At 51.0% G+C, this 13,700-nt stretch overlaps 1 protein-coding gene across 9 annotated transcripts in view; it reads right to left on the bottom strand.

The window, feature by feature from the left end:
• Positions 1-13,700, bottom strand: part of TECPR2 (tectonin beta-propeller repeat containing 2) — a 101,051-nt gene that overhangs the window by 25,519 nt on the left and 61,832 nt on the right. For all 9 annotated transcript variants that reach the window (XR_009492051.1, XM_024981837.2, XM_024981839.2 and 6 more), the window contains 4 exons: positions 11,472-11,712; positions 10,699-10,788; positions 9,138-9,371; positions 319-467 (listed from right to left, as the gene is read on the bottom strand). Coding sequence is in view for 8 of the 9 variants with exons in the window: in XM_024981837.2 (XP_024837605.1) it covers positions 319-467; positions 9,138-9,371; positions 10,699-10,788; positions 11,472-11,712 (714 nt within the window). In the remaining variant the exon portion in view is untranslated. The remainder of the gene's footprint in view (positions 1-318; positions 468-9,137; positions 9,372-10,698; positions 10,789-11,471; positions 11,713-13,700) is intronic.

Raw genomic sequence — 13,700 nt, 5'->3', positions numbered from 1 at the left:
CTTTTGGATATTATTTGCTTTAAAGAAAATAATGCTCATTTTTAAAAAGTCAGAAACAAAACATTTTTGAGAAAGAAAAAGCAGCCCTGGCTCAGATCATCGTGAACCTGTTCAGCTCTAAACTCCACAAATACCAGACTCTGAGTTGGAACGCCAGGGAATGAGTGTGTGCCGACCCCAGGCACACTCAGCCCCCGGTGCTCGGATACGCGCCTCCGCCCCGTTTGCTGGGAGGCCCTCGTCGGCAGGTGCGTCCTCTCCCCACCTCAGCACCTGACCGGCCAACTGGGGAGCTGGGATCAGGCAACCTCTGCTCACCTGGACAGGCGGCTCAATCGCTATCCAGGCCGGAAGCATCAGACTGGGGTTCAGCGGCTGGGTGCCAACGCGGAAGTAAACGCCACCCCTGGAGTCACAGGCCCAGACGTGCTGGTTTCCACAGGCCAGACTCGTCAGTTTCACAGCTCCTGTAAACAGACAGAAGGCACACGTGCTAGCCACTTTCGTGTGATGACTCACGGCTCATGTAAGCTATGAACTTTGATTTTGTTCTTCAAAGGAAGAAATGACACTGCGTGTGCAGCTGAACTCTATGGCTGGAGAATATTATCGCACACGAGAGTCACCGAGGCCTCTGGGTGCCCAGCCACCCGCCTGGCGCCACACTGCAGCCCTCCCACACCAGAGACAGAGGAGTCACGATGCCATCAGCACACGCCCTGAGCCACCAAGCACGGGTTAATACCTCAGCATGGTGGACATGGAACAACAGACTGGTTCCAAATAGGAAAAGGAGCACGTCAAGGCTGTATATTGTCGCCCTGCTTATTTAACTTCTATGCAGAGTACATCATGAGAAACGCTGGGTGGGAAGAAACACAAGTTGGAATCAAGACTGCTGGGAGAAATATAACCTCAGATATGCAGATGACACCACCCTTATGCAGAAAGTGAAGAGGAACTAAAAAGCCTTTTGAGGAGAGTGAAAAAGTTGGCTTAAAGCTCAACATTCATAAAACTAAGATCATGGCATCCGGTCCCATCACATCATGGGAAATAGATGGGCAAACAGTGGAAACAGTGTCAGACTTTATTTTTCTGGGCTCCAAAATCACTGCAGATGGTGACTGCAGCCATGAAATTAAAAGACGCTTACTCCTTGGAAGGAAAGTTATGTCCAACCTAGATAGCATATTCAAAAGCAGAGACATTACTTTGCCAACAAAGGTCCATCTAGTCAAGGCTATGGTTTTTCCAGTGGTCATGTATGGATGCGAGAGTTGGACTGTGAAGAAAGCTGAGCGCCAAAGAATTGATGCTTTTGAACTGTGGTGTTGGAGAAGACTCTTGAGAGTCCCTCAGACTGCAAGGAGATCCAACCAGTCCATTCTAAAGGAGATCAGCCCTGGGTGTTCATTGGAAGGACTGATGCTAAAGCTGAAACTTCAGTACTTTGGGCACCTCATGCGAAGAGTTGACTCACTGGAAAAGACTCTGATGCTGGGAGGGATTGGGGGCAGGAGGAAAAGGGGACGATAGAGGATGAGATGGCTGGATGGCATCACAGACTCGATGGACGTGAGTTTGATTGAACTCTGGGAGATGGTGATGGACAGGGAAGCCTGGCATGCTGCGATTCATGGGGTCGCAAAGAGTCGGACACGACTGAGTGACTGAACTGAACTGAACTGAATGGGTCTCACAATAAGCTTCATCACATACACAACCGTTAGTAGCAAATTCTGGGTCTGGGGTGAGAGAATTCATTGTTTGCATAATCTTGATCCTAATCAGAATTCAGTCTAGTTCAGTCGCTCAGTCGTTTCTGATTCTTTGTGACCCCATGGACTGCAGCATGCCAGGCCTCCCTGTCCATCACCAACTCCCAGAGCTTACTCAAACTCATGTCCATCGAGTTGGTGATGCCATCCAACCATCTTATCCTCTGTCGTCCCCTTCTCCCCCTGCCCTCAATCTTTCTCAGCATCAGGGTCTTTTCAAATGAGTCAGTTCTTTGCATCAGGTGGCCTAAGTACTAGGAGTTTCAGCTTCAGCATCAATCCTTCCAATTACAATTGACTAATGAAGCCTCCTGGAATCTTCATTTCTCTTTTTACATTTCTCCTTGTTTATTAAGCTAATTTTAAGAGGAAAAGAAGTGGGAGGAGCCTTTAAAGAGAAATTATATTTGATTAAGAGTTTATCTGGGAGAAAGAGCAACAGCCAACAGTCGCTGAACCTCACAACAACCATACCTGGGTTATTATTGCCCCAGCTCACACATGAGGCCATCAGGACGTGGACTGAAGAGATCTGCCCAAGATCCCAGAGAGAAGGCGGCTAAGCCAGGAGGCAAGGGTGCACTGGGGTCTGAACCCAGGCCAGGCCAACTCTCCCTGCCGGCTGCTTCTGGCCTCGGGCTCCACACCTGCTGAGTGCACAGATCTTACAAGTTCAGCCTCATCACTGCTGACAGGTGAATATACCGGAGTAACCTGCGTCTTATCCTGTCACAGAACATTTTCACCACCCAGAAAGTTCCCTCAGGCCTCTTCTGGTCAACACCCTCTGCCCTGAGGCAGCCACTGTTTTGACTTCTGTTGCCACAGATCCAGTCAGTCTGGTCAAGAAGTCCAGGAGAACAGGATCAAGGCCGGCACTCCCCCTGGCCCGGCTTCCTGCTCTCAGTGTAATGTTCTGGACGGGAAGTCAGCCATTCACTCCTCCTCACTGCTGAGTAACATCCCGCTGCAGGTAATAGCCACAGTTAGTGTCTCCTACTGGCAGACACTCGGGTCACTTCCACGTTGTGCTGCTAGGAGCAAAGCTGCTGTCGTCATTCCTGTAGGAGACTTTTTGGTGAACGTGTGTTGTTTTTCCTGAGTAACACCTAGGAGTGGGACTCTGGGCTATAACATTTATATGTTTAACTTCCAAAGAGGCCGCCAGTAGCCCATCTTACACAGCCACCTGCGGCCAACACCTCACCAGCATCCACTCTGGGTATCTTTTCATGTCGGCCATCCTAGTAGAAGTAAAGTGGCATCTTGTCATTGTTTTAATTTGCATGTTCCTGATAACAAGTAATGCTGAGAGCCTTTTAATGTGCTTATGGGGGCACTTCCTTTGTGAAGTATCTGTCAAGCCTTTTGCCCATTTTTCAAGTTGAATGGTTTGACTTCTGGTGACTGAGTTAGGGGATGAGTCATTCTGACTGTAGAGCAGGAAAAAGGTGGCGCAGCTAGGCTCACTGGCAGGGGGCTCTTGGCCACCCCACACAGTTGTCACTGGCATCAGATGACAGCCCGCGTCATCACCAGATCACAGGCACGGATCCTGCAATGGGAAAATCTCATCACGTGTATTTAGCTTAAAAATATTAGTCCATTACTACTGGAAAAATTTCCTAAAGATGATACTGTATTTTAAAAATCTTTTACAGAGTTAAAATAGACATCCCAGGGCTCCAACATTACATATTAAAAGATCTGTAGCAATCCAAATAAAGTACTTCCAGCAGTAAATTACAGAAATAGCTGAGAAACAAATTCTCACTTTAAAATGTTAATTTAAAAGGATTCTATGTTGGGATCGTCAACCTGCCCTACTAGGAACTGCTCTTGTGAAGAAAGGTCCATGGTGACAGAAACACCCTGGATCAGCACCTCAGAGTGAGCAACGAGCTCCACCCCTAGTGAGACACAGAGCTCACATTACAAGGCCAGCATCTTCCAGAACAAGTGTAAACGCCTGTGTATAAGTGAATTTATTTCAAACGGGAGAGACAGGTCAAAAGAGAAAACATTTAGTCAAGGGCCTTGCTGTGGCGTCCTACCTCCCAGACGGTCTCTCGGGCTGCCTGGACGCAGGCCTATGGGGTGCAGACAGGTGGCGCCAAACACAGCTCCCCAGCACCCCCGGGCTTGTCACAGCCCCTGGAGTTAAGGGCACCCCCTCCCCCCCCACAGGTTCTGGACAATGGGCTGTGAGCGGAAGGGGTCCGTCATTCCTGAGCTGAAGCATAAATGAGCTGGCAAGAAGGCCTTCCCTTCAGTGGTCCATGTGCAGTGGCCACAGTGCACAGCAGGGCTCAGTCAGCCACCACCCGCGAGACGACGACCGGGCGAGAACCGCCTCGTGGGAGCAGAGAGCAGCAAGCGTGTGTTAAGTCGCGGGTATCCGGGGCTTGTTAACTACAACACTAGTCCAGCTAACACAGACACACTATAATTTTCCTGTCTTCTGTTTTGCTTTCCGCTCCCATGTAAAAAAAAAAGTTTTAATTACTTTATTCAACAGATCAGACGTTTTCCCTTTAAGACTACTTTTTAAACATATATTTTAGAACAAAAGGTGGCATTTATTTGGTTTTCACTATTTATAAAATTGCTTTTCTGCATAAATTACTATATAATATGGTCCTATTTGTTACCTAAAGGCATGAGCTGACGCTGAATCTGTCTTCATTAAACTCTGTGACCAGATGAACTCAATTACAGATTGCATTTGTTCGCTGAACATTCTAGTGCCTGACACAGGCATTTTATGTGTACTGGGAAATGAAATGTTATGAGTGTCTTAAATATCTGCTAAACGATGCAACTTTTTTCTAAAAACTAGGCTTGTCTTAAGTCATAATATTTCATATTCGGTCTCTGTAACTGAGCTCAGCAGCTAAACATTTAACTGAAGAAGTCTCTCAGTCTAAGAGACGCAAACCGAAACCACAAGGAGGCACCACTCGCAGCAGTCAGAATGGCTGTCACTAACAAGTCTGCAAAAATTAAACACTGGGGACGGCGTGGACAAAGGGGCCCTCCTGCCCTGTCGGGGGAAACGTCAGCTGGTGCAGCCACTGTGGAGAACAGCATGGAGGTTCCTTAAACACTACAAATAGAGGTAACATGATCTAGCGATCCCACTCCTGGGGATCTATCTGGACAAAACTATAATTCCACAAGATACAGGCACCTGCATCTGCACAGCAGCACTAGTCATAACAGCCAAGACATGCAAGCAACCTACATGTCCATCGATGACGGATGGATAAACATCTGGGATAATGCCAGTAAGGCCACCTGTAGCAACATGGATGCAACTAGAAATTATTACATTAAATGAAGTCAGAAAGAGAAAGACAAATATAGTAATTTTTGTCTATATATATAATAATTTGTACATATAATAATTACATACAATAATAATTTCACTTATACGTGGAATCTAAAATTTGACACAAATTAACTTATTTATGAAACAGAAATAGAATCAGGGACATAGAGAACTGACGGGTGGTTGCCAAGGGGTTGGGGTTAAGGGAGGGATGGATTCAGAGGTTAGGGTTAGTAGATGTTAAGCTATTACATGTAGAATAAATAACACGGTTCTACTATATAGCACAGGGCACAACAGTCAATATTCTATGATGGATAAACCATGATGGAAAATAATATGTGTGTGTGTGTGTGTGTAGGTATAACCGAATCACTTTGCTGTAGAGCAACAATTGATACAACACTGTCATATGGGAATAGAATCTAAAAAAGGGTGGACACATGTATAACTGACTCACTTTGCTGTACTTGTTAGTAGCAACACAAGGCTGTAGACCAACTATACCTGAATTTAAAGAGAGAAAAATAATTCTTAGTCTAATCCCAAAGCAGCGATTTGGTAATTTGTACAAGGATAGAAAAGAGGGACGCTACATCTTGAAAAAGAAAGACAGAAAAGACAGAAAGCATGTTCTTGATTTGATACTTTGCTAAAGTCATTCTTAAAAGTGAAATACCTAACTTACATTGTAAGAGGTGGTGACATTCCAGACTTTAAATGACCTGGTGTTGCCCACGATCAAGGCTGGCATGAGGTAGCCTGGATCACACTGCTAGCACTGGGAAGATGGGTTTCTGTTTTTTTGTTTTCAGTGTCAGAACATCTGTAAAGAAGCGGCCAGGACTGAAAGGGAACCAGGTAATAAAGCACATCTCTGAGCAGCTCTGATAAGCCAGCATCTCCTACCTCACGCCTTGGGCAAGTGGATGATAATGTGGACCTAGACTAATGAATTATGGTGAAGACATCTTGTACCTGTTACTAGTTTTATTTGTGATGATCAGTAACAAGGAATCAAAACCCATATTCCAGAATTACTTAGAAATGGGAGTTGCAAAATGATGACAACTTGCCTGACAGTCTAATTTCTGCTGTGGGTGGATATGGCCATGTGCGGGGCCCTCCACCTTCAATGGAAGCTCCTCGAGGGTCTGAAAGAAATGAGTGCTGGGACAGCGTGGGAACAGGGCGCTGACTGAGGAAGGCAAGAGCAGGGTGGATGCTCTAGACGACGGGGAGAAAGGGGAGCCCGGCACGGTAAGAGCAATGGCCAGCACTGGGAACCCCACAGCACCAGGCCCTCAAAAGGCAGGCTGAGCTGGCCAGGCCGCCAGGGTGCGGGAGTCACCCCAAGACTGGAACTTGACTCCAGGGCATGTGGAGCCACTTAAGGTCAAGCAAGGGTGGCGTCCCGAGCCGAGTTTTAGGACGAGAGCTCAGGCAGCTGTGGCGGGAGGGGGCATACCAGAGCCGAGAGGCGGTGATGGCCGCGCGGGAGTGTGTGCGGGGGTGTGTGTGGGAGTGTGTGAGAGCTCAGGCAGCTGTGGCGGGAGGGGGCACACCAGAGCCGAGAGGCGGTGATGGCCGTGCGGGAGTGTATGCAGGGGTGCGGAGCTCTGGCCCTGGCAGTGATGGAGGGAAGCAGAGGATAAGACAGCCCAGGAGACCTTCTGGGGAAGACGGAGAGACACTGTCGACCACATTGGCCAGCAGAGAAGCAGAAACAGCCAGAGAAGCTAATGGAACAGAGAAGTGAAGTCAGGAAAGAGAGTACATTTTGGACCATCAACAAAATGAAAAGGCAACAACCTCCTGGAGTGTGAAGTCAAGCAGGCTTCAGGAAGCATTCCTATGAACGAAGGGCTTCCCAGGTAGAGCTAGTGGTAAAGAACCCACTTGCCAGTGCTGGAGACCTGAGAGATGTGGCTTCAATTCCTGGGTTGGGACAATCCCTTCGAGAAGGGCATGGCAAGATACCCACTCCAGTATTCTTGCTTGGGGAATCCCATGGACAGAGGAGCCTGGTGGGCTACAGTTTATAGGGTCACAAAGGGTCGGAAATGACTGAAGTGACTTAGCACACACGCATGTATGCACTATGAACAAAGCTGGTGGAGGTGATATAATTAGAGTTGAACTATTTAAAATCCTAAAAAAGGATGCTGTTAAAAGTGCTGCACTCAATATGTCAGCAAATCTGAAAAACTCAACAGTGGCCACAGGACTGGAAAAGGTCAGTTGTCATTCCAATTCCAAAGAAGAGCAATGCCAAAGAATGTTCAAACTACCATACGATTGCACTCATATCACATGCTACCAAGGTTGTGCTCAAAATCCCTCAAGTTAGGCTTCAGTGATACGTGAACTGAGAACTTCCAGATGTACAAGCTGTGTTTAGAAAAGGCAGGGGAACCAGAGATCAAATTGTCAACACCCACTGGATCATGGAGAAAGCAAGGGAATTCCAGAAAAACATCTACTTCTGCTTCATTGACTACACTAAAGCCTCTGACTGTGTCGATCACAACAAACTGGACAATTCTTAGAGACTGGAATACCAGACCACCTTACCTGCCTCCTGAGAAACCTATATGCAAGACAAGAAGCAAGAGTTAGAATAGGACATGGAATGACGGACTGGTTCCAAATAGGAAAAGGAGTACGTCAAGGCTGTATATTGTCCCCCTGCTTATTTAACTTATATGCAGAGTACATCATGAGAAACGCTGGGCTGGATGAAGCACAAGCTGGAATCAAGTTTGCCGGGAGAAATATCAATAACCTCAGATATGCAGATGACACCACCCTTATGGCAGAAAGTGAAGAGGAACTAAAGAGGCTCCTGATAAAGGTGAATGAGGAGAGTGAAAAAGCTGGCTTAAAACTCAATGTTCAAAAAACTAAGATCATGCCAAAGTGTCCCAGGGAAGGCAGGAGGGCACCCCACAGTGCAGGCAGGAGCACGGCCAGCAAGGCCACTCCGGTCCTCCTGGGGGTGGCGGCCGGGTGAATGCTCTGCTGGCTGGACCGCGACCCACCCTGGTGTGGGGCTTAGGTTCAAAACAAGGAGATGCCAAAAGCATAAATAATCTAAATGACCCTGGAAAATTCCTAGCTTTGGAACAAAGCTTGCTTCTTTAGTTGAGAACCAACCTGCTTCTCCAGCTAAGCTGATTATACTTGGGGGCCTCGTGGGACCAAAGAACAACGGAGCCTCTGCGCACTACAGGATGGTGGTGAGAGGCCGCTGGCTGGAGGCGCAGCAAGGGCTGCCCGGGGGTAAGGCGGACAACGCCCCCTCCTCCCTCCTCGTCCTCCCTTTTTATTTGTTAAACGAGAACACGTGGTTGAATTCTCAAATGTTAAATGCTTATAAAATTCAATTCTATCGCCTAATAGAATACTGGTTGTCAGTTCACCAGGTGGGAACCCATCCGGCTGAGAAGTATTCCTAAGGCTCACATGGGCCCTGGAGGGGCTGGGAGAGCCTCGCCTCCCGACAGCCACGCCTGACACTCTGCCGGGAGGATGACCTGAAAGTGCAGCTCACTCTTATTTCCCGGAATGGGAATGAATTACTTATAAGCAGCATCAGGCTGCTTGGCTACCCTGCAGCCCTGGTGGGGACACTCAGAGCACGTGGGGATCCGCACACCCTGGGCAGCGGGGTAAGGAGGGCTGTCCCAGCCGCAGGCCTGACCCCGGTGCCCAGACCGGACGGGCACTGAGCAACAGAGGCAGACGCATTGCAGGATGGGCCGGAGTGGCTCTCCCGGCCCCTCTCTCGGACATGTTCCTCCTGGGTTCTAAACCCTGCAACCTGGAGAGGGTGGGGAGGGGAGGCCCCTCACTAGATTCTTAGGAGGCCCATTAACCCGCAAGAGCGGCTAATCGGCCTCCTGCAATTTAGCGAGCAGCCTCCAAGAAGTCACTCGGTTGAACACAGGGGCCCTGGGAGGCGGGTCAGGCTCCCATCTCCACGCGGCTGAAGGCGGGCGGGGGCGGCAGTGCAGGCAGCCTACCTAGCTGGGAGAGGTCCAGCCGGGCCCAGTGCATGCCTGTGGGGCAGCTGGCGGACAGCGTCCGGATGAACACCTGGCCGAGGCTGTCCAGCGCCCACAGGGCATCTTGGCAGGCGGCGTAGGCCCTCATCTCGGCGTCAGGGGGCAGCTGCACAGTGGACGGGCGGGACTGGGCGTGCTGGGCACTCAGGCGGCACAGGTCCTTGCTGCTCTGGCACAGCCACAGCGAGCTTCCTGCAGAGAGGTCACAGCATCACTGTGAGGCCCCAGCCCGGTGCCCACCCTCGCTTCCCACCGTGGGGCAGGAGCAGCCAGTAAACAGGAAACCAGCCCAACACACTCAGAAAAAACAAAAGAGTTCAGATCTTGGAGGCCCACGTCACCGGCTCAGTGGCCCAGACCTTGGATGTTCTATGATGAACCGGGAAGCCTTCATCGTGGTGTACTGGCCAGGGTCCTGAGGAAGCAAGCTCAGCGACTCCTTGGCAGTATGCCACCGAGGAGCCTCTGCCCGGGTGACAGGCGGGCAGCAGGGTGAGGCTGCTGGAGGAGGCCCAGAACACCAGGAAGCCTCTTCTCCCTTTCCTCACCCCCAAATTACACGCTTTCATTGTCTCCATTTATTCAGAGTCCTTGACGCTCAATTCACTTTAAAATGCAAACCATGCTTAGAGAAGTTTTAAAATCTCAGTCAGATTATCCAAAACCTGGGGCCAGATACAGTTTGAAATTAAATTTTTGGGGGAGTTTGAAAACGTAACGTCACGGTCATGCCAGATATTTAGGTAACAGCCCTGAGGAGTCAGCTGGTAACCCTCCAGCCGCCACCCCAACCCAGGCGGGCAGTGATGCTTCTACAGCGCAACGCGTCCTGGTCGCGACCCGCAGGACAGACGAGGGCAGGAGGGGCCTCCCGTCAGCTCAGGTCAGTTTGGTGGCCGCATTCAGGACACCTGTGGTGTTCAGAGCTCTCTCCCTCGGCACTGCGGTCAGACCGTCTGGCGAGGGAGTACTCTGTTGCACTGACCGAATCCTCCACATTCTGGCGGCTACAGGCTGGACCTCGCCGGCCGCTCCCTCTGAACCACAGACTCATGGCATCATCTCGTTGGACTCGGCACCATCCTGGGCGGATGCTTTGGCTGCCAGCAGGGCCACCTGACTACCCTGAGCTGCAGGAGGGGCTCTGAGTTCTGAGTGGAGTTGGGAGGCCTGCCTGCCAGGGGGCAGTGGGACTGAGGCCAGCAGGGGGATCTGTAAATGAGGATCACAGGGGAAATGGCCCAGCACCCGGACAAGCCTGGTGCCGACTGGCCTGTGCTATGGCCCCAAGATGTGCTGCTGCGGTACCGGCTGCCAGCCTCAGCCACCACACAGGATGCGCCCAGCCGTCAGGAGGAGCCTCGTCTCCAGACTCGACTCCCTCAGCACCCCACACCAGGCTCTTCTCTCCTGTCCAGCTTCGGGGGCCCTCGCCCGTGACACCACCACGGCCAGGCTCCCACCCCAACTCGACCACATCAGACCATGGATTTAACCGTTCAGTGGCACCCCAACCCACCTTCCTTGCTGGGGGCAGTGGACGCCAACACAAAGGCCCACTTTGTGGCAGAGGCGGTCCCCCGGGGAACAACATGACTCCAGTAAGTGCCTGCAGAGAGTAAGGGAAGAGTGTGTTAAAGAAAGACGAACTTCAGAACACTTCAGAACTTCAGTTCTAGGCCTCAATTGGTCTTCAAAACCCCTCACAGAGGAGGGGTTCTGGAGGGCCCTTAACGTTGGAGACCCAAGCCAGCACTGCGAGAGCCAGCCCAACGGGCAGAGCTACAGTCCTGCCCAGGGTTGGGGGAGGCCACCCAGGGGAGACAAGCTGGAGGAGACCCACTGAGCAGGGGTCACTCACAGAAACGAAGGCCCAGCCGGCACCTGGGCACTTACACCTACGTTTACAGATCTCGCCCGAGCCTCGCGTCTCCCACAGGGCAGAAATTTTCTCTTTTGGAAACGGACTATTCTCTCACTAGACTCTAAGTATGGGAGGAGTTTTTCATGTAAATGGAAACTGCTGACATAAAAACAAGCTCTCTGCGCTCTCCTTATATCCTACGACACCCCTAGTGAAAACTGACGACACACCAGGTAGACACCGGTGTCCGATCATAGGAACGACAGACGAAAAAGAGGACACTTGTCAGAGCACAGAGGGCGCCTCCATCACACACTTCACACCACTGGCACTAGACGATCTCTTCAAGCGGAGTCTTAAAGCCGTACTTTCAAAGCTGACTCTAAGTGGAGCGGCCCATCAAGCTGACGTGGAAGTAATTCACCCACCGATGAGACTCCCTCGAGCGACGTGGAATTCGTTCTTGCCCGAGGAGATCCAGACGCCGCTGTTGTTGACGCCCAGCAGGCTCGGCTGGCACTGCAGCTGCTGGGACCAGAATGCCGTGCGGAGCCTGTCCGCCACCTTCTCCACGGGTGCCTGGGCCACCGTGGCCACGGAGTGCGTGGCGCGGATGACGGTCTGGAACAGGCTGCACTGGTCGAACACCACGTAGTCCGTGACGCTCACCTGGAGGGAGGCGGACAGGCACCCTGCTCTCAGTGCAGTCACAAGCGCCTTCTGTATGTGCGCGGCCCGAGAGCCAAGGCCCCGCCCCCACCTGCACGCGCGCGCTCGCTCGTGTGAGGGCTGGGGACAGGTGTGGGGACAGCCCTGCCGCAGGGTGCGATTACCTCCAAGGGGTCGATTCAGGGGGAGGCTAACACCTGCCTTTAGTTTACATACTTCTCTACTGCGTGCACCTCTTACAAGCATGCATTCCTTTTACGACTAAATATCACCCCGCCGCACCCCTAAGTCTTTTATTCTAAATCAGTGAGAAAGGATTATTTTGTTTTGAAATTTAGAAAGTTCCAAAGGACAACCGGTACAATACTTAGAATCATAACATGGTTTAAAAAGGTAGTATAGGTAGAGTGATGGAGCAACTCGTGACCTAACAGGAAAGTGAACGTGTGAGGCGCTCAGTGGTGTTCGACTCTGCAACCCCATGGACTGTAGCCCGCCAGGTGCCTCTGTCCACAGGATTCTTCAAGCAAGAACACTGGGGTGGGGGCTTCCCTGGGGGCTCTGTGGTAAAGAATCGGCCTCCCAATGCAGGAAGCCTGGTTTTGAGCCCTGATTCGGGAAGCATCTGCATGCCTCAGAGCCAACCAGGCCCGTGCGCCACAACTACCGAGCCCGTGCTCTAGAGCCTAGGAGCCGCGACTACTGAGGCCTGCGCGCCGAGAGCCTGTGTCCACGAGAGAAGCCAGTGCGGTGAGCAACCTGCTCTCTGCAACGAGAAGCCAGTGCAGCAGCGAAGACCCAGCACAACCAGAAAACATACTGCAGTGGGCAGCCACGCCTCTCCAGGGGCTCCTTCCGAGCAGGGAGCAAACCCCAGCCTCCTGCTCTGCAGGCAGATGCTTTCCCATCAGCCACAGGGAGGCCCTGACCTCACTGGCACTGTTAGTAACTACGCCGGAACAGCAGTACAGACTGAACCTGGCCTGGACATGTGGAGCACACCTGGGCTCCGGTTCCGGACATGCTTCTCTCCCTTTCCTGAAAGAGGCCTTTCTCCAGGCCGTCTAAGGAAACCTCTCCTTGCTGGGCAGCTCTGGTTGCTAGAAAGCTCTCTGACTGCGCGGCTTCCCGAGTCTGTCCACCCTGGTGGATTTGATTATAGAGAATGTCACGGCCCCACTCTTAGGACGGCCTCGTGCAGGCCACACTACGAGGTCATGCACAACAAAATGCTGAGTGATGTGAAATCACTCCCGACAGGGAATCTCACGTGTAATAAACAAAACAAGTGCAACAGAAGCAGCTATAAAATCAGCACTGCACTCCGTGTGTGCACACAGCCCTTCCTCGCGGCGATGGAACTCGGGCTGACTGTGAGTTGCTGTTTGTACCGAGGTTCAAGCAAATGGTATTTGTTAGCTGCAGAGCCTGTGGCCTCTTTCTCTCTTATGGGCAGAGTCGTGCCAGCTTGGCCGGGTAGACTCTATCAGAGTCCACAGGAGGCCGGCAGAGCCTGGGGACCACTGCCCTTCCTCATGGGGTACGGTGCCAGGCCACACGGAAAGCCTGGGACACGTTCAGTCCCAGCACCCAGGCCTGGCCGATAAGTAGGATGCAAGTTAAAAAAGAACGGTTTAATGACCAAACATAACGCTGACTCGAGCACCACAGAGCGATCAATCCTGTAGTAACTGAAACAGCTTGCTTCCAAACACCCCAGAGACGACTCTGTCACATCTCTCTGAAGACAATGTTCTGAATACTATGATAAAACAGCATCTAGCTTTCCTTAGGCTACTTAAACACAGAATTCAGTACATATATACGTTTTGTGTGTGTGTGTGTGTGTGTAAAACCATATAATAGGGTTACAAATACAGAGTATTTTTGAATCATTTATATAACTTTTCAAATAGCACCTGGCATATTAAATTAGAGACATAGAGCAAACACAACTTCCTTTTCCACATGCTCATCTGAAAGACCTA

This window comes from Bos taurus, chromosome 21, assembly GCF_002263795.3.
Source record: "Bos taurus isolate L1 Dominette 01449 registration number 42190680 breed Hereford chromosome 21, ARS-UCD2.0, whole genome shotgun sequence".
Classification (NCBI taxonomy): Eukaryota; Metazoa; Chordata; class Mammalia; order Artiodactyla; family Bovidae; genus Bos; species Bos taurus.
This window is presented reverse-complemented; position numbering and strand designations above follow the sequence as displayed.